At 51.3% G+C, this 22,502-nt stretch overlaps 1 protein-coding gene across 5 annotated transcripts in view; it reads right to left on the minus strand.

The window, feature by feature from the left end:
* The window catches only part of UBASH3A (ubiquitin associated and SH3 domain containing A), a 39,515-nt gene extending 21,095 nt beyond the window's left edge, over nt 1-18,420 (minus strand). For 2 of the 5 annotated variants that reach the window (XM_040483850.1, XM_040483849.1), the window contains exons 1-6: nt 18,212-18,420; nt 16,374-16,427; nt 13,468-13,654; nt 11,035-11,233; nt 7,441-7,610; nt 6,182-6,390 (exon numbers count right to left, since the gene is read on the minus strand). In XM_040483850.1, the coding sequence (XP_040339784.1) occupies nt 6,182-6,390; nt 7,441-7,610; nt 11,035-11,233; nt 13,468-13,654; nt 16,374-16,427; nt 18,212-18,324 (932 nt within the window). In that variant the 5' untranslated portion in view covers nt 18,325-18,420. The remainder of the gene's footprint in view (nt 1-6,181; nt 6,391-7,440; nt 7,611-11,034; nt 11,234-13,467; nt 13,655-16,373; nt 16,428-18,211) is intronic. The other 3 variants (XM_040483854.1, XM_040483853.1, XM_040483851.1) reach the window with 3 other exon arrangements.
* Between the last annotated feature and the right edge of the window lie 4,082 nt (nt 18,421-22,502).

A 22,502-nucleotide genomic window follows, 5' to 3' on the forward strand; every position in this document is an offset into this window, starting at 1 on the left:
GAGCAGTAGCTAGAAAGGGAAACAAGAAAAAAGGGCTTGTGCTTGAGTTTGTTTTTAAGGATAGCGGCGTGTTTGTTTGCTGGCGGGAATGACGGGGGGAGAGTCTTGGGAAGGGCAGATGCTGGAGCGGAGCCCTCGGAGGGCGTGGGATGCCTGGGGGCACGGGGTATGGGGCGCCGTGGGCCCCTGGGCAAGAGTTCCAAAAGCCCGGTGTGGTCTGATGGGGGAGAAGGGCACGTGGGCCCAGGCTGCAGGTGGGCGGGTGGCCTGGTGGCCAGAGCTGGTGGCCTCTCTTCTGACTGTTCACCTGTCACTGTGGCCAAGAGTGAAGAATACGGTAGGTGACCTCTTGGTGAAACGAAAACGTCAGGAACGAATCATCCGGAGGGCGGACACCCGGGTCGCAGCCGGTGTGGTCACGGAGGGAGAGAAGGGGAGGTGATGTGCTCACGGGGATGACCGATCAGGGCTCATCGTCCTCATTCCTGTGCTCCAAAGAGCATTGCTCTCCTCCTGACCTTCCGACTGTAGTGTACTTCATTGTTCTTAACACCCCAAACCCTTAAATTCTAAGCCTTTAACAGTCAGTGTTAAAGACCTATCTGCTAGGTCTCTGATTAAGACTCCTTCTGGGGGCGCCTGGGTGGCTCCGTCAGTTAAGCGTCAGACTGATCTCACTGTTAGTGAGTTCGAGCCCTGCGTTGGGCTCTGTGCTGCCAGCTCGGAGCCTGGAGCCTGCTTCGGATTCTGGGTCTCCCTCTCTCTCTGCCCCTCCCCTGCTCGTGCTCTCTCAAAAATAAACACACAAAGAAGACTCCTTCCACTACTTGTATGCTTTCAAAGCTCCCCTCAGTGTAGAAATCAGAAATTCATTCATTTAAAGTGCATTCTACCTGACATGATTTTCTGCTTCCTTTCAATTCTCATCTTTGTCGGGAATGGAGTTCTGTGTATGAGGTGAGGCCACATAAAATACTGTTCGTTTTATGCCCGTTTCTTCCTCTGCTTCTGATGTGTCGAGCAGGTTGTAAACTTCCTGACGGGCCAGGTTCCCTGCTCTGGTATCTGTTTTGTGCCACTGATCTGTTTTTCTCTTTCCCTCAATCCAGGACTATATCGTCGGTTTATAATAGGTTTTTAACATCCTAGAGTAACTATCTCTTCTCATTATTTTTATATTTCAAAGTTTCCTCAGCTCTTCTCCTGTACATTCTTCCAGATAAACTTTTCAACCATTCGGTAGAGTTCCAGCAAATGATTCCGTTGGGATCTTTTCCTGCAATTTCATTAAACCTGGAAGTGAATCCGAGAGGAATCAATACATTCATGATTCTTCTTCCTCAGTCATGAACGTGGTGTGTTTGTACTTCCTCGGCCCGTGTGTGAACGTCTGTATTTCTCCCATACAGACGTCATGTCCCCGATTCACCCGCAGTCACCGCTAGCCCCCACAAGTTCATGCTGAGACCTGACCAGGGCCAGATTCTGGGGCTCCCCGGGAGCACCCCAGGCTCTGGCCACTGGCCTCCCACAGACACCGCCTCGTGCCCTGGACCATTCGTGCCTGCGTGGCGTTTTGATTTGGCGAGTGCACTTCTCAAAATGTCTGCAAGTTGTACCTTCTATTTTCGGGTTGTTGCCCTGCCTTGTGCTGGAAACTCCCACTGGCGGGATCCAGGTCACATGGATTTCTTCTGCTCATGTATTGTCACAGTGTCGGTGGCCAGCTCCTGAGAGGTGCGGGCTTTCGTTGGCCATAAGTGGACCAAGAACACTGGAATCCACGTCCAGACCGCTGACATTCTCCCCTCCTCCCGTAGCAGAGGCCCCATTCACAGTCTCCCACTGACAAAGGAAACGCCGTGGGTTTCCTCTTCCGGGGCGGGGGTGGGGTGGGGGAGGGAATGGCACATCCTGCTAGTGTTCTACCTCACAGACAGCGAAGCCTCCTTATCTATAAATAACATCTGTGAAGTCTACAGTCGGAGAGAAAACCAAATTGTTTTTCGCCTGTCTGTCAAACGCAAGTTTTTTTTCAGAGTAGCCTTCACACCCAGGGCAGAGCCCAACGTGGGACTTGAACTCACGACCCTGAGTTCAAGACTTGAGCTGAGGTCAAGAGTCAGACGCTTAACCGACTGAGCCACCCGGGCCCCCCAACAAAGGAAATATAATCAAGATTACAACGAGAGGAGAAAGGAAATAACTGAACATTTAAATAGTTTGGATTTTCTCTTGAACTTAATGGCCAACTTACACCATGAAAATAGATGGGTTTAAATTCGCCGTGGCTTTTAAAAAGGGCGTAACTGCAGTCTGTGGGGTTGTGTGGACCACATCCTCATAGTAGATTCCTGGGGCAGCTATAACAAGGCGCCACAGACCAGGTGGCTGCAACCACAGACATTTACTGTCTCAGGGCTGGAGTTCAAGGTCCCAGATCCAGGTGTGGGCGGGGCTGGCTCTTCCTGAGGCCTTTGTCTTGGAGGTGTGGATGCTGTCCTCACCGTGTCCTCATACAGTCGTTCCTCTGCATGTGTCTGTGTCTTCATCTCCTCTTCTCACAGGGGCACTGGTCAGATTGGGTCAGGACAACCTTAGGGACCTCATTCTACCCTAATCACCTCTGTGAAGATCCCGTCTCTATAGTCACGTTCTGGGGTGCTGGGGGCCAGGACTTCAACATAGAAATTTGGGGCAGACGATTCAACCCATGACAGTGCCTTTGTTATGTCTGAGATATTTGCCACCAACTCGCTCTGTGGCTTTGGAAATTACTGGACAGGTGTGGCTTTAGTTTTGAAAATCTTCTCACCCTGCCCAGAGGACAAACTGTTCTCTGAGCTCTAACCTTCAAAACCTCTCTGCTGTTTGTTCTAGATTATGCTATATCCATTCTTCTACGTAGAGCATTGAAAACCACTCTGAACCAGGAAGACATTCCCTCATCGTATCATGCTGGTCCCCTCTGATCTCCTTCTTCAAGGCCGTGGACAGATTTTGGGGGGGCGATTTTGTTGCCCAGTGAATCCAAAGACACCTGGGACCATTTCGAAAAGGCTGGCAGTGTATTGATGATGGGTGACTGATGTTTCAATTGCCAAGCAATGAACACACCTAGATGTGCATAGGTAGAACATACCTATGCAACCTCATACCGAGAAGGGTGTCTCCTCTGGCAGGTAGGGGCTGGTCCCGGTGCACGTGCACATCTGTCCTCGGGCACTGTAAGGCCAGTGGTTGCACATGCCAAGTGGGAGTCCTGAAGGCTCCCAGAGGGGATGGGGGTGCTTCCAAAACATGGCCAGTCAGACACCCCATCGCCGAGCCTACTACGACTTATTTTTCTTTTTGTTTCAATTGTTCTTAGTATTTATTAATTCATAAGGGAAACGTGTCTTTAGGAAGAATAGTCCCAGAAGTGTCAGGGTAAAGTCCAGAATGGTCACATTGGCCACAGGTGGCTGGAGGATTAATTGTGAAGCAAAAAATGTAGGAGCCCAAAACTCATCTTCTACAGAGTCTTCACCATGTAGTTCTAGAAATATCTCGGTTTGCCAACTTCCTGGTGGCAGTGAAGCTCTCACATCCTGAGCAGGGAGTGAAGGACCTGCCTCACCCTTCCTGGAACTGCGACGGTCAGTTAGGGTATAACCGGTATCTCCTGATTTCTTAAACAGTTCATTGGACTGGATGGTGGATGGAGTTGGTTCTCAAGGGAAACAATTGCTTCCTTAATTGTGTGACATCATCCAGCCTCCCCACCTCCCTTGGCCAGGGTGTCCTCGACTCTCCAGGACAGGAGGCCCTATTGGATTATCTCTGCAGTCCCTTGTGGGACCAATGGCCCATGACTTTGTGGTAGCCCACAGGACCCGTGGCCGTGTCTGCCCTCGCACGGTGGTGTTTCTCGCAGACAACTGGTCTACTGCATCTTGGTTGGCCGTGACCATTCTGTGGAAACTGTGTCCCTTTTGCATCAGGTGTGGGAAGGGATCTCACAGCATGCATGCTGGCTGCAACCTAGCCCTGGATTTGTCTGACTTCTCCCCCTTTATTGTCTCTTTGACCCCATGTCCTTATATTCTTTTCTTCAAATTTAAAATGGATGAATTTATATTTTGAATAAGTAATGCATATATATATATATGGTTCAAATACTTACAAATCATGGATGGTAGAGAGTGAAGTCCCTTCCCCAAGTCCTTTTCTCTTCCCCAGCCCCTTTCCCAACTCCCAGGGGACCACTGTGGGAAGTTTCTAGAGATTCTCTTTTCTGGGCAGTGTTTAGGCACAGGCATGCATATAAATCCATATTGAGCACATATATGTACAGACAGTGGTTTTTTACTTTACCCTTCCCCACATATAGCTCTGTAATATACACTGCGTTCTGCAACCTATCTTGGATTTTTTTCATATCAGCACGTAAAATACTTTCTTGTGACCCTTTTTAAAGACTGCAAGTGTTGTGTTATACGGATATATCCTAATTTATTTCACTAATACATTGTTTCATGATTTAACGGTCTCTTTTAGGGGAAGTTTAGGTCGTGGTGGGAAGTATACACACACCTTTTCCTGGCTATCCAACCAAACACTAAGCTGGGTGCTGCTGTGCAGAGATTTTGCAGATGCTATTAAAGTCCCGGTTGGCAGACTTTAAATTAATGAAAACGGAGATTATCCTGGGTGGGGGGAGGGGAGCCTGACTTCTTCCATTGGAAGGTCTTTAAAAAAGGCTCAGGGCTTCCTTGAGCTCAGTGACTCCAAATAGCAGCTGTGCCTGAAACCATTCTCCCACCTGCCTGGGGGGCTCCCTCCCCGATTGTCAGAGGCAGACAAGTGCTTCCATGAGTCATGGCTTCCAACGTTTGTGGTCCCCTCCCTCCCTTCTTGCCTGCCTGTCCTTGCTTAGCTAGCCCCAACAGTCACACACGGCAATTCCTTAAATGTGTGTGTATGTGTGTGGTGTGTAACATGGCCATACATTATAATATAAATAATATGATGTAAATAGAAATTATTACATTATTAATAAATAACTTTTTGTATGTTAAATACGAAATGTTCTATATTTTATAAGTGCATTTCTGTTGTATGTGTGGATATGTATATAAATTACTGCTTCTCTGGCTAAACCTTAACTGCTCCTCAACTTGGTATTAAGCGTGGGGTGCTGCTGTGACAAATACCTAAAATACGGGAGCAGCTCTGGGACTGAGCCGTGGGTGGAGGTGGGGAGAATTTTGAGACACACGCTAAAAAAATTACTTTGGACAGACTCTTCATGGTCTTATGGATGCTGGTGAGAGTCACACGTTCCAGGAAACTGGAGGAAGGGGGATCCCTACCATGTAGTGGCAGCAAGTTGAGTGAAATTGGTTGCGTCGCTAAGAATATTTCCAAGCACCGGTTTCCTTTTGTTGCTCACAGTAACACATGTGAGGAAAGAGATTAATGGAGAGAAGTAAATGGGACAAAAAGAACAGGTACCTAATGACTCTGAGCAACCCCAGCCTCTCCAGACGAGGCTAAAAGTGCTAAAATGAAGAGATTCTCCAGCTGAACGCAAAGAAGCCACCAGGAGCCCCACGGCTTCTGGGAGATGCGTTCTGCCAACACCACGTGAGCTTGGGGGAGGACCCTGGGCTTCAGGTAAATCCCCAGCCCCGGCCGAAACCTGAATGTGGCCTTGAGAGACCCCGAGCTAAGCCGTGCCCGGACGTCTGCTGCAGGAAAAGTATGAGGTAATAAACGTGTGTTGCTTTAGCTGGGGAGTTCACGGTCATCTGCTACAGAGCAGTAGAAAACTAGTAATGGACCTTCGGACTTGACAATTGACACGCTGAGCCGAAGGCTAGGTAAAGCCAAGCTCAGGCTCTCTGATATAATCTGTCAGGTCCATAACACAGAAGTTTTTACAGTCGTTTCGGGATTACGATCTCAGAAGCCACATAGAGCAATTCATGCTTTCTGAGCATTATTTGCAGAAAACCATGGATTGGCCAAGATATTTACCGTATACCTGCAGGGATAATGTCACCAGCATGGAGAAGGCAATTTTCTTTCCAGTGATGGAATGGTCTACAAGCACGCGGCAACCACTGTTTTCCGAGGGACGTTCTTGGATGCTAATCAGAGAGAAGAAGTTTGGGCTGCCGCTAGAGGCAGCACTCACCTGTGCTTGACCCAAGTGTCAGACTCATTGGCTTGCTCCGTGTAGTTCTCGGGCAGGAAGCCCCGGCAGCCGGTCCGCTGGGAGGTCCCAATCACCCAGCCCTCGCTGGTTTCCTCCTGCTGGGTGGGGTCCACGAAGATGTAGTCGCCTGGACTTAGTGTCAGCTCGTCCTCGTTCTGGGGTTTGTACTGAAATAGGGCCCTGAGGGTCTGGAAAAGACGCGAGCGTTTTCATGTCTCAAGCATGGACTTGGGCTGGGAAAGATGGCAGCATGAGAGAGATGACATCTGCCCTTTGCCCCCAGGCTCCCCGGTTGTGCTCTACGACTCCAGGGCCTGTCCAGGCTTGTGTCGGGTGACAGATAGTAGCCGATGACAGACTATGGCACAGAATTCTTTGGATAGGTTTGGAAATGAATTCTGGTATTTACCTATCATCTATCTATCATCTGTCTATGTATCTATCTATGTATCTATGTATCTATCCATCCATCCATCCATTTATCTTATCTATCTGATCTTTCTACGTATGTATCCATATCTACCTATCTCTCTAACCTACTTATTTATTCGTATCTATTGTCTATCTATCTATCTATCTATCTATCATTTATCTTATCTACCTGTCTAACCTATCATCTATCTATCCACATCTATCAATTATCTATTCATCTATCCATCTACCTATGTCTATCATCTCTTATTACTACTTATTTCTAACATGAAAGATCTTAGAGCAGAATTAGACATTCACATCCACCTCCCTTGGCGTAAGGTTATTTATAGCCTTTCATACAACACGGAACACGGTGGATTCATCCATGCTACTTCCACGGGTCTGAAAGGAGCACTGCAGGCTTTCCATCTAAACCATCCATCTCGGGGGAGGAAGTCTTGCGTGAGGTTTCACTGAAATCGTCATTTAAGCAAATTAATAAGCAACACCATGTACTCATAAATTTTTGCAATAGTCCACTTTTTATTGCCAGAAATGGTACTGGTGGTTTTTTTCCAAACTTTTTTGTGTCTGCCAGTCATACGTAAAAGAATACTAGTTCTAAATTTGCGCAGAAATAGGAATGATTTTAAAAAAAATAGTAGAAGGGCTTCCTTTCCCTGAAATACCTCCAGAGGAGGAGGGCTCCTGGGGGTAAGTGCTCTATCTACCGGTGGGCCGCCATTGGCTCCCCTGGGGAGTGTCCAGTTCAACCGCCTGGCCAGGGCCACTCCGGCCGAGGCTCCCGGCCTGGGTTCTCTCACCTGGTAGTGCACGAAGCGCATGTCTCGGGAGTACAGCACGGCGGTCCACTGGCAGCTGTGGCCTGGGTGGATGGCTCTGGCCAGCTGCTCCAGCGTCCTCTGGTGGTGGGGGTAGAACTTGTGGGCCAGGGTCAGGTGCAGCTGCTTGGAGCAGGGCTTCACGGTGCAGTCTGCGAAACCAGGTCAACACGAGGATGGTGGGCGCTTTTACCCCCACCGTGGGCGCCGCGTGTGTGGGGTGGCTATGCATCCACGACGGCTACGTGCCCAGGGCTGGTATGGGAAGCCTGTCTGCCTGGTGCCTCCTGCCTCTGCCCCCTCCTTCCCCCCAGATTGTGCCATTTCACAGAGTTCAGCTTAAAAAATTTTGTAACGTCTATTCATTTTTGAGAGAGAGAGAGAGAGAGAGAGCAAGCGAGCATGAGCGGGGGAGGGGCAGAGAGAGAGAGGCAGACACAGAATCCGAAGCAGGCTCCAGGCTCCGAGCTGTGAGCACAGAGACCGATGCGGGGCTGGAACTCACGAACCGCGAGATCGTGACCTGAGCTGAAGTCGGACGCTCAACCGACTGAGCCCCCCAGGCACCCCCCAGAGTTCAGCTTATAGAGGACATAGCTGGCTACTGCAAATCCTATAAGGAGGAGGAAGGAGGAGGGGTGGAGATACGGGTCCGGGTGTTTGGAGCCTATCAGTTTGCAAGCCAGTGGCCCGAACCTCTGATTAAAGTGGATGTAGTCACAACTTCTCCCTTCATTTTCCGGGGCGCACACACTACCCAGCTGCCTGGACTCGTAGCCTTGAACTCTGGGCCGATGGTTTTGGTTCTGCTGCAGAGTCTCGGGAAGAAAATGCCACGGGGAACCCAACTGTGTCAAACATGACGGCATCTCTCACATTTTGCTCACTTTGGCGAGGCAGGGAGCCCTTGGAATGGTCGGTCCCTGGTGTCTTTGGGAGGCCTTTGCCCTGGTGGATCCTGCCCTCCTGGTCCTCATCCCAGGGCCCTGAGGTCAGCCAGGATCCGACGGCCTCTGGGCCACAAAGTAGTTTGTGTTTGGGGGAGGCGGTGACCGACAGGAACGCGGACTTTGGCGTCACGTAGGCCTGGCTTTAGAGCCACCCTCCTCTCCTGGTGGGGCGACCTTGGGAAGAGCTTGCGTTTGCACAGCAGCGGTTTGAGGACAGTGAGGGCCACCTGCTGGGGCGGCACTGAAACCCGTCTCTTGATTCACATCTCCAGGAGTCTTTTCGTAACTACTGGTTACCGGCCACCTCTCCCCCGGGCAACACATACCAACAGACAGGCCCCGTTCTCCTCTGGAACGTGGCCCGGATGTTGCACTTGCTTCCTGGGCCCAGACCTGGTGGCCCAGTGATGTCTCCCATCCGCTACATGAGACTTCAGCGGCAAACAAGAAACCGCCGAGGCGAGAGGCATAAATTGAGAGCACATGTGGGTGGCGGGGAAATTCTTTTCTTGGGTGCTTCGGCCGTGGGCGGAGGACCACCTGGCCACGTGAGTCAGTGTGGCCCGGGAAAGATCCACACCGGTTGTCATCCATGAACCACACGTGGCTTCTGCGTGGGCCCTTGTCCGCTCTTCCCAGCCCCTGCCTCTGGGGGCGTGTCTCTGGGGAGAGACACAGATGCCCTGATGGGGACGCACTGAAGCTGGCCGGCCCCTCCCAGCCCTTTGGGGTCAGGTCAGGGCACAGGCGTGGAGGGCAGGGCGAGAGCCGTGGGGTCGGAGCCTCCCTGGCGGAGCCCAGGGCCGGTCAGCCTGAACCCGGGTGGGGGTGAGCAAGACCGAGCTGGACTGAGGTTCTTGCTCCGACCCCCGCTTAGGGGACCCTGTTGCTTTCCGAGGGCTGTGGTCACAAATGGCCACAAACTGGGGAGCTTAAAACCACACAAAGGTGCTCTCTCGCAGTCTGGAGGCCAGAAGTCTGTAGGCTTCTGCAGGGCTGCGCCCCCTCTGAAGGCTCTGGGAAGGCCCCTCCCTGCTGCGCCCAGCTCCTGGGGCTCCGGGTGGTCCCTGGCGTGTGGCCGCATCCTTGCGTCCCTGTGTCCTCCCCATGGCCTCCACCCCTGTGTCTCTGTGTTCTCTCCTCTCTCGTAGGACCACCAGTCGCTGAATTTAGACCCCACCCTCCAGTCTGGCTTCCAGTCTGGCTTCATTTTAACTAATTGTGTCTGCAGAGCCCCTGTTTCCAAATAAAGCCTGTTTCTAAGGTTCAGGGTGGACAGGAATTTCAGGGGACACGATTCCCCCGCGCCAATGACCTTGGACAGGAATGTTCCCCTTCGCCGGCTTGGTCTCTTCATTTTTAAAATGGGGCCAGTGAGACCCAACTGGGGGATGCAGTGCGTAAGGGAGGTGCCCTGTGTGCCTTGAGGCGAGGGGCTGACGGGGCAGGGCAGGACGAGACCACCTTGTCCTTTTGGCCGCAAGGAGACTAAAGAGCCGTCACCTGACTCTTGTTTCTATAAAGGACGCCAATCCACAGAGCCACGGGGTAAGCTGCTAATCGTCCAGCAAATAGGACCCCGGAGCCCAGAGGCCAGCCTCCAAGTGGAAATCCGGGATTCAGTGACCTCCTGGCGTGGCCAGATCAGAAGGGGCCTCGACACCTGAGGAGGGGTAGGGCGGCGTCTCTCCACCAGGGTGCCGGGAGTCACCACAACACTGCACTTCTTCTGTGTGCCAGGACCGAGGGGGAAACTCCACAGAAACAGGCTGCGTTGTTTGAAGGGCCAGAGTCCTCGCCGATTTGCAGAGAAAGAGCGACTTCTGGAGCTGATGTGACTTGATGAAGGCCCAGCGCTAACCAGAGACAAGGGAGAGACGCTCGTCTTCTGAGGTCAAGTCCAGAGTCCCTCCCGTGAACCCCAGCCGGATCCTGTCTCCAGACCAGCGCAGGGGTTGGGGAAAAAGGGAGGCTCAAAGATTCTCAAAGTGAATCTCGACGATCCTTCCCCGAGAGGCCATGGAGAAAAGACTATGGTCTTCCCTAAAACATCAACAAAAACCAACTAGGACTTGTGTTTTACACACAGCACTGACCCCGGAAGGGCATCTGCCCAAGGCGGGCATGGGGCTGGGGAGCCTCGGACGTCCCCGTGTGGGAACCAGCCCGTAATCCACTGTCATCACGTGACCACTCGAGGTCTCCTCCTGGGACAGGTTTCCAGGCAGCTGGAGCGCACCCAGTGTTCTGAAAACCCGTATCGATGCAGACAAAGGTATTCCCACTTGGAGAAAAGGTGGCCTCTGCTTTCAGAGTCTGCTTTCCTTCTGAAGGACATCCTGGCTCATTAGATTTAGCTCCGGCTAAGCTGTTCAGCCCCAGAGCAAGGCCACGTTGGAGGAGCTGGCTGAAAAGGGAGAGGTGGCGATGGAAACGTCCTGGGCCAGGGCGCCTGCGTCCTCTGAGCCCAGCCCAGCCAGTGGCAGCAAGGAGCAGCCCGCAGCCCGCAGCCCTCTCCCCCCGAGGCTGGCCCAAGGCACCTGAGGAGCAGAGCATGGCCCCGGACACAGAGCAGTCAGTCCCCGTCAACCGCGCCCTTCGTGTGCAACTGGCCAGGGCTGCCTACCTGCCAAGACAGCCACTTCCATGGCGAACGTCGTGGCGAATTCTCGGATGACGTCCGCAGGGCTGTCGTTCACGAAGAAGCCCAGGTAGCTGATGGAAGAATGGAGAACCAGAGGGACGACCAAGGGGAAGGAACCCCGGATCCTGTCCCCGGCTCTCTTTAGAGCCTCGTACAGACACTCCACTTTGTGGTCCTCGCACTAAGGGAGAAGAGACAAGGATGTGCTTTCTCGCCTCTCGTCAGAAGGGCAGCTATTAGCTTAGTTGATTCGGATCAGGCAGCCCCGTGAGCCTATTTGTGGCCACAGTGCTGGAACATGATTCTCTCGCCCCCGCGTCTGGGGCTATGGATTTGTTCTGCACCCTGCCTCGGTTTCTTAGAGATTCCAGGTAAGATTCCTTTTGGAACGGAATGTCCTCTAAGGGTCTAAGTCGGAAACGCCTGTCACCCTGACTTACCTCTCGTCCCTCTGTGTCATGTTGACTCAACCCACAGCTGTGCTCAGCTGTTCGGACTTCTGGAGGCTTCTCTTAGACTCAGAGGCAGCCACGGTGCATGCACGGCTCCGGGCCCCCTGCTCAGCCTGAGTGCCAGGCTGCGGGCACCGGCTGGACCCTCACCGCCCTTCCCCACTCCTGGTTCCTGGGCTCAGCGCTGCCCGAGCGCCTCCTGGGCTTGAAGACCTTCCTCCATGTGGAAGACTCACGTGGCCACGTGGGACCGCGGTGAGACCACAGTGAGACCATGGTGAGACGCAGACCCTCCCCCACCCCCCCAAGCAGGAAGTTAGCCCAGCCCTGTGCTTCCCGGCACTGGCTCCCCCCGAATTTCCCACAGCACCTTTCATTCTTGTACGAATCAGCTGCATTGTAGTTTTAAGATGCATTTTCACGTCCCCCCGACCAGCGGCTCGCTAAACTCGTCCCTGTGTGTTGCGTCTTTGTGGCCCTCGCGGGTCCTGGGAAAGCGCCTGACGCACGGACGGTATAACCCTGAATAAATGACTGTCTGTCCACAGTGTGTCTCTCGGTCTCAGGTCAGTAGTCTGGGGGCACCGGGTCGTGTATGAACAGAGCCGCAATGGACACCCGCCCGTGGAGGCTGGACGTTTTCCTTTCACAACGTCAAAAGCAGAGGCTGCATTTCCCTGTCACTCTTTTGCTGGAACGGCTGCTCAGCCAGCCAGGCAGGGTGGGACGGGGCTGGGGGTTGGTGGGGCGGCTAATGCAGGAGAAGGGAGGTGTGTGTGTGTGTGTGTGTGTGTGTGTGTGTGTGTGTGTGTGTGTCTGGACATGGACGTGGGAAGAGGACCTAAAGGCCCAGGTGGCTCCCTCGCTGGAGTGATGAAGCATGGCCCATTCGAGGGTTATTTTCATCAAAGTCTCTGGCTCCTTCCTTTCCCTGACGAGCTCCTAAGGACAAGCTGGAAAACAGCTTGACCGTCACAAACGCCGTTGCCGGCAAAGTAGGGTGACCCACGCGCCCCAGCGTGCCCGGGACTTTTCTGGTTTTAGCACTGAAGGTTCTGTGCCTTGGGAGACCCTCCCCTCAGCCCCTGGCAAACCGGGGTGACTGTCAAAGGCTCCCGGGGAATCTGCTGGAAACATTCCTGGTGGAGGCTCGTAGCCCCCTTCCCGTGCACGCCGTGGAGCCTGGCACAGAGCGCTCCTTGGGCCCTGGCGGGGCCCCTGAAATGAGTGGGCCCCTTAGAGCTTGCCGATGGCAGAGGTGGCCGGCTAGGGCGTCCTCTCCGGGTTTGTCTGGTGTGGAGCCACACAGGAAGTGGCTGTCGGCCCCTCCCTCTCTCTCATGCCCGCCTTCCGCTTCTCTCCTGAGTGGCCCGGGTCCTTCTCCCCTTTCCAGGACCCCTGTGAAGCTGCGTGTTGGGCCATATTCTAAATCAGGGCCGGTCCCCACAGAAGCAGGGAACGGTTCCGCACTTGCAAGGGCCAGCAGCGACCGTTCTTTAGTTCACCCATCACACATTTCCGCAACACCCGCTCTGAGGCACCGTGCTGGTCTCGGGCCACAAAGGTGAGTGAGGCGTCCACCTTGTGGCGATTCAGCCTCGTGGGGGCTGCAGGGCTGCACCGGACACATGGTCACGCCACATGGACAGTGCCACGAGAGATACGCGCCAAAAGATGACGGGAGCACAAAGGGCAGCAGCCCCTTCTGCCCGGGGAGCTGGGCAAGACTTAACAGAGGGAGGGGATAAGTGAGTGGGGTTTTGCGGAATGCGTAGGAGTTGACCGGATGAGGCTGAGGAGGAAAGTAAAGGGTGTCCCACACGAAGAGGACGGCTGATACTACAGTCGTGGGAAGTAGATCACGTGGCTGCCCTCGGTTGTATCCAACATCGCTCAGTTATCTCAGGGAAGTGGCTTCAGCGGCCTGGTAATGAGCATTAAAGGCGTGTTGGGGCCGACTCACCGTGAAGAAGTCACAGAGCGTTATGTGCGGGAAGATCTCATGAGCTCGGTTCTTCGTGCACTGACGCTTGCTCTCTCTCCAGAACTCTTGAAGTTGTTCCAACAGGGACCCCGTGGGGCAGAGGAACAGGGCATACTCCTGGGGGATGGGATCGTCCAGAGAAGGGTCGTTGCGATGACAACGTAGCCTGTGACAGAGAACAGCGCTGTCACCTGAAGCCAGGACGAAAGGACCCTTCCCCACGGAGGGCAGCAACTCGGAGGAACAGGCCGTGCCGAGCGCCTCCAGCACCCAGGCTGCACCCCCAGCCCCTCTCGGGCGGGACTCAGCGGGCCCAGGCCGCGGAGCAGCTCAGGGGCCGCCCGAGTCTCGGACCCGCGTTCATCTGACTCCCAGGCCAGAGACCGAGAAAATGAGAGAAGGTGACGGGAGACCTCAGCACCTCTTCAAGCGATCTTTGGGACCCAGCCACCCCCTTAGTGTTGAGAACAATTTGCAGAAAAACTTCACATTTTAATTGTAGCAGACTTCAAATTGAGTGTAAAAGTTAAAACTACAGAAAAAAAATAGATGAAATTTAGGTGGCTCTTACATATTTTCTTTGCATTCAGAAGCTTATTTTAAGGACAAGGAGACATGACCTACAACCCCAAATTCAAGTTCATTCTCACTAACAACAAAAACAAGAATGGGGACAACCCCAAGGTGCTATTTTGCTCATCTGTCAAACTAACAAAATGCCTTTGAAAGGATAAAAGTTACGCCCAGTGGTGTCAAAGGGGCAGCGAATTTGCGCAAATTTGAGTGTACATGAGCAAATTGCCAGCACGCACCAAGAGCCTTAAAATACCCATTTCATCCGACGATTCTACAATTCCATTAACATTTCTGCTTCCAGAAATTTCTCCAAAGCAGGAAGCAGACGGTATACCTAAAACTGCACGCATATTTTATTGTACGGTTACGGGTCCCGGTTAGGAAACATGAGATAGAGGACGAGGAGTGTATTTACCAGGGATTCATCAGGATCCACAGTTTTGACGACTTTCTAATGACTCAGAGATGTGCCCGGAATGTGAAAGTAAGTTTAGCGGGCAGTGTGCCGCGCCTCGAGGAAACACTAGTTACGCACAGATATAGTCTCCTTAAGAGTAAAAACAAATACCAACAGGGGGCGCTCTGACCCTTTATCCTGACCCCCTTCCCCCTGCACACACGTGTCCTCTATTGTCACTTCGCTTTTTCCTCCTAGAAACCCAAGTAACAAATCCACAGATAACACTCGTGTGTGTTTTGCATAAATCACAAGCTGCTGCTTAAATTATTCTGCAGTTTACATTTTCTCCGTCGACCCCGTTTTTGTGCTTTATCCACACTGGCACGGAGGCATCTGGTTAAGTGGGTCCGAGTGACCCTTCGAAGGGCTGTGGGTGCCCGTCACAATCGCGGGTGATATTTCACTCATCCGTTCCGCTGCTGTACACTTAAACTGGTTTCTCTTTGAAAAATGTCATGGCGCTGTAATCAAGACCTTGGCCCGTGTTTTTTTAGGCCCTTTGTGTGTTTCCACGGCATGTACTTGGACGTGGAACCGGGCGGTCGGCTGCGATTGCCACCGGGACCGTGAGAGACCGCGCGTGGACGCTTGAAGCTGCCCTCTGTTTTTAACGGCATCTGAATGTGCGCTCCCCTGATTCGGTAAGGTCGGCTCACTCCTGGTTGAGCCTAGGGGACCCCACTGCCTCCCCGGGCCTCGGTGGGACTCGTGGTCTGGCTGACCTGTTGTAACCAGGGGGAAGGAACCGTGGCCCTTGAAACCGTGGGTTTCATCTGAAATTCAAATTTGGCGACTGACTTTAGAGGTAGCCTCACCCAGAGGCTTCTGGGTGTTTCCCTTTGCCTGGGAGACGGGTTGCATGTTTTGTCCTTGGCCTAGAGGTTCTGGGGGAAGAAGGAGGTCCCCGCTGAGGACACACTGGCCCCTCAGAGGCCCGCTGTCCGTATTTGCCATCCTGCTCCAGGGCGGGCACCACAGCTGGGTGAGACCCGGTTTTTAGTGTTTGATTTTCGATGTGGTTTTCCAGAGCAGCGCGTGAGGGGACTTCCCGCCTCAGGACAGAATGATGGCATCATGGCACATTCAGGAGGGACTGGGGGTTAAGAGGACCTGTGATCCCAGAGCAGAAAGCGGAGGCCCGCGACAGTGGGCGGCCTGCACAGTCGCGTAGCCGGTTTGTGGCAGAACCTCCTGGCACCCTGAGCTCCGCACCCCCCCCCCCACCCGGCCCCCTTAAGGTGCAACATGCCGATGCCTTAGGCGCCATTCGGGGCCACCAGTAAATTCTCTCCCCATCAGGGGGAGCCTGAGAGAGTGGTGGCCTGTATTTTATGTCGGAAGAAATAGCTCTTCCCTATTTACTCAACAAATCGCATGGGTTTCTTCCTTCTTTGACAGTCACGTGTGGATAAACTCGGATTTTTAAGTGAAGAAAGGCTTGTTCAAAGTTCAATCTCTCTACTTTGTTTTCCTTTCTTTTAATGTGTATTTTTGAGAGAGAGACAGAGAGAGTACACACGTGAGCGAGGGAGTGGGCAGAGGGGGGCAGAGGGGGCCACAGGATCCAAAGCGGGCTCTACACTGAGAGCAGAACTCGACAAGGGCTTCGGACTCACGAACCGTGAGATCACGACCTGAGCCGCAGTTGGACGCTTCATCTACTGAGCCACCCAGGTGCCCCTGTTTTCCGTTTGAAATGCGGGCTCTTTATTCCTTTCTCCGGGTGCTGGGTGGGCAGGGTGCCTGCCCAGGGTGTATGGGGCCCTCCCACGCCCACCCCGGGGAGCTCTCGAGGCCCGAGCAGCTCAAGCCAAACACCCTGCACACCCATGGAGGCAGCCGCACTCACCAGTCTGACGCCTCTTCCGCTGTCTTCCTTCCAGTGGCCGCCAGAGCCTTCAGCCTACAGGAGAGCAGACCGGGAGGAGCATTCAGACCTTGCCTTCCCTTCTTTGGGGGTGGGGGGCACGGGAGAGGCAGGGCTAGCACTGTGGCACATGGGGCCCGGGCTGGGGGCCCCTCGAGGGCCTGCACTGCTTAGACTTTGAAGCCGGATGCCCTGACCAGGCCTCCGTGCGGCCTCACCGTGATTTCTGAAAACGCGGACCTGCTCACACCCACCCCTGCCCGTTTTCCTTTGGGGGCTCCCACCTCCAGGAAACCTTCCCCGAGCCCCCCCCGCCAGCCTGCCCACATAGGGCCACCTGCCTCGTCTATGAGCATGTGTCTGTTTGCCTCCTCTACCGGCCTGCAGGGTCCCTGAGGCCCAGCCCTGTCCCACTCATCATTATAACCCAGGACGTACAGACACTGGGGTAACTGAACGGGGCCAACTTGGACAGGATGGAAGCAGGCTAAGGTAACTCACTCAGGAATCCAGCCTGGAGACAGCTGGAGTCGATCAGCGGACCCACGTGACGCTGCTCAGAGCTGCTCTTTGGTGAATACCGACAAGGATGACATTGGTTTAAATCACAAGGCATTCTGAGCATGAGTCCAGCTTCGAGAACATCATAAAGGGTGGGCTTTAGAGGTGCCAAGAATAGGGCCCCACCCCTCCACTGCCTATGTTCTCTGGCCTTTCGGTATCCCTGGCTGCACCCGGGGGAAGGTGCCCGGCGCGGGGCCTGGCACACGGCTCCGCTGCCCATTTCAAAGGCCCCCGGTTTATTATCAACATAAAGCGACCAAGTTCTGGTTTGGATTAGAAAAGAAAAGGGTGGAGTTTGGGGTGCCTGGCTGGCTCCGTTGGTTAAGCGTCCGGTTTCGGCTCAGGTCATGATCTTGCAGTCTGTGGGTTCAAGCCCTGTGTCAGGCTCTGTGCTGACAGCTCGGGGCCTGGAGCCTGCTTCATATTCTGTCTCTCTCACTCTCTCTCTCTCTCTCTCTCTCTCTCTGCCCCTCCCCCGCTCATGCTCTGTCTCTCAAAAATAAGTCAACATTAAAAAAAAATTTTTAAAGAAGAAAAAGAAAAGGGTGAAACTTCAAAGTGATGGCAGCTGGTTTGCTCAGGGCTTTGTTACAACGTTTCAGGAAACCTTGGTCCCCAGTCCAAGGAGTGAATAAGTCTGAAAAATCAGTATCCCATGTGCCAACCATAGCTCATGGCTTCTGGGGACTTTGTCTCTCTCTGACGGGGTGGGTCCTACGATGAACATTTTCTGTACGGGGACCTCCTCCTTGGGTAAGCAGGATCGATCAACACTGTTCCGGTAGTTTCTTAACCACCTCTTTTCACCAGCAGACATTGAAGAGATCTTGCCTACGGGTGACTGGTTCCCCCGCACCACTTAGAAATATTTCCTAGGTGGTGGTGCCCTCCACCGCTCCCTTCGGCCTGGAGTCTGAAATGCCTCCCAGGGTCGTCTCGGTCCCTGAACCACAAAGAGGCTGCCCAAGCCCCTCCAAACCCTGAGAAATGGGGGTGCCCCCGTAACACGCGGCTTCCGACTTTCACAACTTTTAGGGTCCCTCCACCAGCCAGCCAGCACAGTTTGACCGAAGGGCAAAGAGTATGTCATTTATAAAAAGCCGAGAAGGGCTGTATTTTGAGAGCGTATCTCGCTCGGCAAAGCGCACCCCTCGGGCAGGAAGTAAGTGCTCTGAGCTGCCTGCAGTTCTGTGGTGGGGGCAGAAGCGTCAGTGGGCCGGGAACGCACGTCCAGCGGCCAGCAGGACAGTACTCACGCGGTGTGTACCGGGAAGCCCATTCCCAGAAGGGGCTCCAGCAGCAAGGACGGGCCGCGGACCTTGAGCTTGTTGGAGACCTTGGCGTAGAGCTGAGTCTCCCCGGCTGCCATCTCTTCCTGCCTGTGGACAGAAATGAATAGATAAAGCCAGAGAGAGAGACACACGCAGGCAAGGCTGAGGGTGTGAAGAAAAACCTCAAGCCAGTTTTGATCTCTCTGACAAAAGCTAATATCCTGTTTGCACGAGATGTTGGTTTTCAGAATGCTTTCTGCAGGGTGCTGGGGCGCCGTGTCCACCGGGCCTGTTTCCACATGGGGTTCGTGTTCTGGAGGTCCAGCCAAGCCCCCGCGCGGGATCAGCCCCTGACTCAGTTCCCCACGGGGGCCACCAGCCATGGGCCCGGGGCGACCCCGAGCCCCCTTGCCTGCAAATGAGACGTTAAACAACACGCCATCTACTGTCCCTGCGGGCTCTGACATTTTTGGTTCTTTTAATTATTCACTGACTCTGTTTTTGATTTTAGAATCTTCTGAAGTTTAATGTGGGTGCAGAGAAGTTGACAAATCCTATGGAGAAGTCAGTGACCTGGCAAGTGAACACATATACCTAGCTCCCTCCAGGACCAGCAATAAAACGGGGCTCCTCAGCCTGGGGGATTTGGGCTCCACCCCCGGGGACCATTGGCAATGTCTGCAGGCACTTCTGAGGGTCCCAGTGGGAGGCAGGGATGTTTGCTACTGGCATCTGTCACGTCGAGGACAGGAACGGAACGGGCGCAGCCCACAGCAAAGAGGGACCCAGCCCAAAATATCAAGAGCATCAAGGTTGACAACATCTGCTCTGGAACACACCCAGAACCTCAGAGGCACCCCTCCCCCCTAGCACCCCTCCCCCCGACTCCTAGTTATTTCCTCCCTCCCTCCCAGAAGGTAACTACTGTGCTCACGTGTACATTAACTTTGGCCACTTTTGAGTCTTACATAAATAGAGCCGTAGAGCATATACCCTTTTGTGTGTGATCTCTTTTGCCCCAAAACTATGCGTGTGAAACGTACCCACGCGATTGCTTGTAACTATACTTCATTCGCTGCATTGCTGTGTATTTTTCGATCCGATAAATGAAACATAACCTATTTCTCCACTTCTCTGTTGGTGTATCATTTGGGTGGCTGTCAGGTGTTTTGCTGCAGTGGGCATTCTTGTGTTATATGCCTTTTAGTGCCTGATTTATGTTATTCATGCTGGGTACACATCGAGGATTGGGGTTTTTAGGTCATAGGATACGTGCATACTTCATTAGCAACTACGAAGAGGTTTTACCAAATGGTGGTTCCAATTTGCTCTCTTAGCAGTGGGTTAAGGGGCCGGTTCACCAACATCCTTCTACTGTCAGTCTTCTTAGTTGTAGCCAATCTGGGGGTGTGGAGTGGTGTCCCGCTGTGGTTCTAATTTGCATTTCCCCAAATGGCAATGACATTGAGCCCCATGAGACAGGCTCTTGGCCATTTGAATAACCTCTTTGGGGAAGGGCCTACTTAAATCTTCTGCCTTTGAAAAATTGGATTCTTGGGTTCTTCTTATCAATTTGTGGAAACTCTGGAGATAGTAAGTCTTTTTTTGGATGTGCTTAATGGTAACGACTTCTTCCAGGCTGTGGTTTGCCTTTCTAATCTCTTAATGTCTTTGTGTGAAACAGAATCTCCTAATTTGAATGAAAAGTAATTTAGCATTTTTTTTAATAGTTAGAACTTTCTGCATCCTATTGAAGACATCATTGTTAACCCAACATTGATGAAGATATTCCCCTGTGTTTTTTTCTTGAAGTTTACTATTTCCCCTGTTTATATTTAGCTGTTTGATCCATTTGAATTCATTCTGTGTATGGTGCGAGGTAGGGGTAAATGTTCATTTATTTCCCTACACCTGTTTTCATTGAAGGACCATCCATTGTCCAGTGAATCACTGGATGTTTCTTGTAAATCAGGTGGCTGAATATATATTAATCTGTTTCTTACTCTCTTCCTTGGTTTGTTCATTTTTGTGTTTACACTATACTGGTTTTAATTACTATGGTGTTAACTCCTCTGATTTTGTTTTCTTCAAGATTGCCTTAATTCCTCTAGGCCCATTGTTGTTTCATATAAACTTAAAAATTAGATCACCATAGTGTGCCTTTGGAGACTGCAGAAAGACCCACGTATGTGGTCATTTAATTTTCAACAAAAGGACCAAAGTAATTCAATAAAGGAAAGGATAATATTCTGAACAAATGAGGCTGGACAGCTGCCTATTGATATGGGAAAAATATGAATGTCAATGCCTACTTCACATGATGCACACAACTTAGCTCAAAATGTATGATGGACCTAAATGTAGAAGCTACAACTACAAAAATTCTAAAAGAACACTTAGGAGAGAACTCTTTGCTATGCTGAGGTTTGTGAAGCTTCATAAAAGAGTCGTAAAAGAAGAAAATCGGTAAGTTGGGTTTCATCAAAATTGAAGACTTCTGGGGTGCTTAGGTGGCTCAGTTGTTTGAGCGACTGACTCTTGGTTTGGCCCAGGTCATGATCTCATGATTTTGTGGGTTCCAGCCCCGCATCGGGCTCTGCACTGACGGAGTAGAGGCAGCTTGGAGTTCTCTCTCCGTCTCTCCCTGCCCTCCCCTGCTCATGCTCTCTCTCTGTCTCAAAATAAATAAGAGAACTTTAAAAAAATGGAAAATGTCTGCTCTTTGAAAGACACTATAAAGAAAATTAAAATGTAAGCTTGGGAGAAAATATCACCATATATATCTGAAAAGGGCTTGTATCCAGAATTTATAGAACGTAACATAATTGTGCATATGCATATTCCTTTAATTAATACTAAGAAAACAAAAAATCCAACTTAAAATGGGCAAAAGATCTAAATGGGACACTTAACAAAAGAAGGTACATAAATGGCTGATAAGGACATGAAAAGATATTTAACTTGATTATTCATCAGGGAAATATAAATTAAAACCACATTGTGATACCACAACACATTCACCAGAAGAGCAAAAATTGACAAGATCGACAATGTTAAATTTTGACAATGCTGTGGGATAATTGGAACTTTTATTCATTGTTCAACCATTTTGAAAAATATTCTAACAGTTTCTTATACAGTTCAACATACATTTACTATATGACAAATTTACTCTTAACTGTCTACCAAAGAGAAGTGAAAATCTGTGACCGTACAAAGAATTGTATGCGAATGTCCTTGATGGCTGTATTCACAGTAGACTCAAACGAGAAAGAACCCAAATGTCCATCATCTGGTGAATGCATACATAAATTATGGTATATTCAATCAATTATGGTATATTCAAATGATGGTATACTTCATAATTATGATATATTAAAAAATTTCAATATTTGTAAACTTTATTTCCTCTCCTTGCTATATATATCGTTCTGACAAAGACCTCCAGTGCCATGTTGAATAAAAGGGGCTTTTAGGATAGGTACCTTATATCAGATTAAATGAATTTTTCACTCTTAGTTCACTGAGGTATTTTTAAAAATTTATTAACAGATATTGAATTTTATTAAAGGCTTTTTCTATTGAAATGATTATATTGTTTTCCTTCTTTATTCAGTGAATGAGGTAGCTTGCGACAGTTGACTCCTGAATGTTAAGTCAACCTTGTGTTTCTAAGATATAACCTTGATCATAATATGTTATCCTTTGTGTATATTGCTGGATTCCATTAGTTAATACTTTGTTCAGAATTTTTTTGCATCAGTGTTTGTGAATTAGCTTGGCCTGTTGTTTTCCTTTCTTATAATTTCCTTCTCCCATGTTGGTGTCAGTAGAGTGATCCGCTCATTCTGTTGGCTCTTTTTTTTCAACATTTTTTTTTTTTTTGGGGGGGACAGAGAGAGACAGAGCACGAACGGGGGAGGGGCAGAGAGAGAGGGAGACACAGAATCGGAAACAGGCTCCAGGCTCTGAGCCATCAGCCCAGAGCCCGACGCGGGGCTCGAACTCACGGACCGCGAGATCGTGACCTGGCTGAAGTCAGACGCTTAACCGACTGCGCCACCCAGGCGCCCCATTCTGATGGCTCTTGAGACTTCCTGGTCACAATACTGAAGGAACCCCCTCAGTCCCAGGCAGACAAGGACACTTGGTCATTCGAGGTGTCAGTGTTATTCTGGCCCCATAAATGAGTTGGGAAATATTTCCTCTTTTCCAATTCTCTGAGGTTTTTTTTTGTTTGTTTGTTTGTTTTTGTTTTTTTTCAACGTTTATTTAT

Source organism: Herpailurus yagouaroundi, unplaced genomic scaffold, assembly GCF_014898765.1.
Source record: "Herpailurus yagouaroundi ecotype Mexico unplaced genomic scaffold, PumYag 162, whole genome shotgun sequence".
Taxonomy (NCBI): Eukaryota; Metazoa; Chordata; class Mammalia; order Carnivora; family Felidae; genus Herpailurus; species Herpailurus yagouaroundi.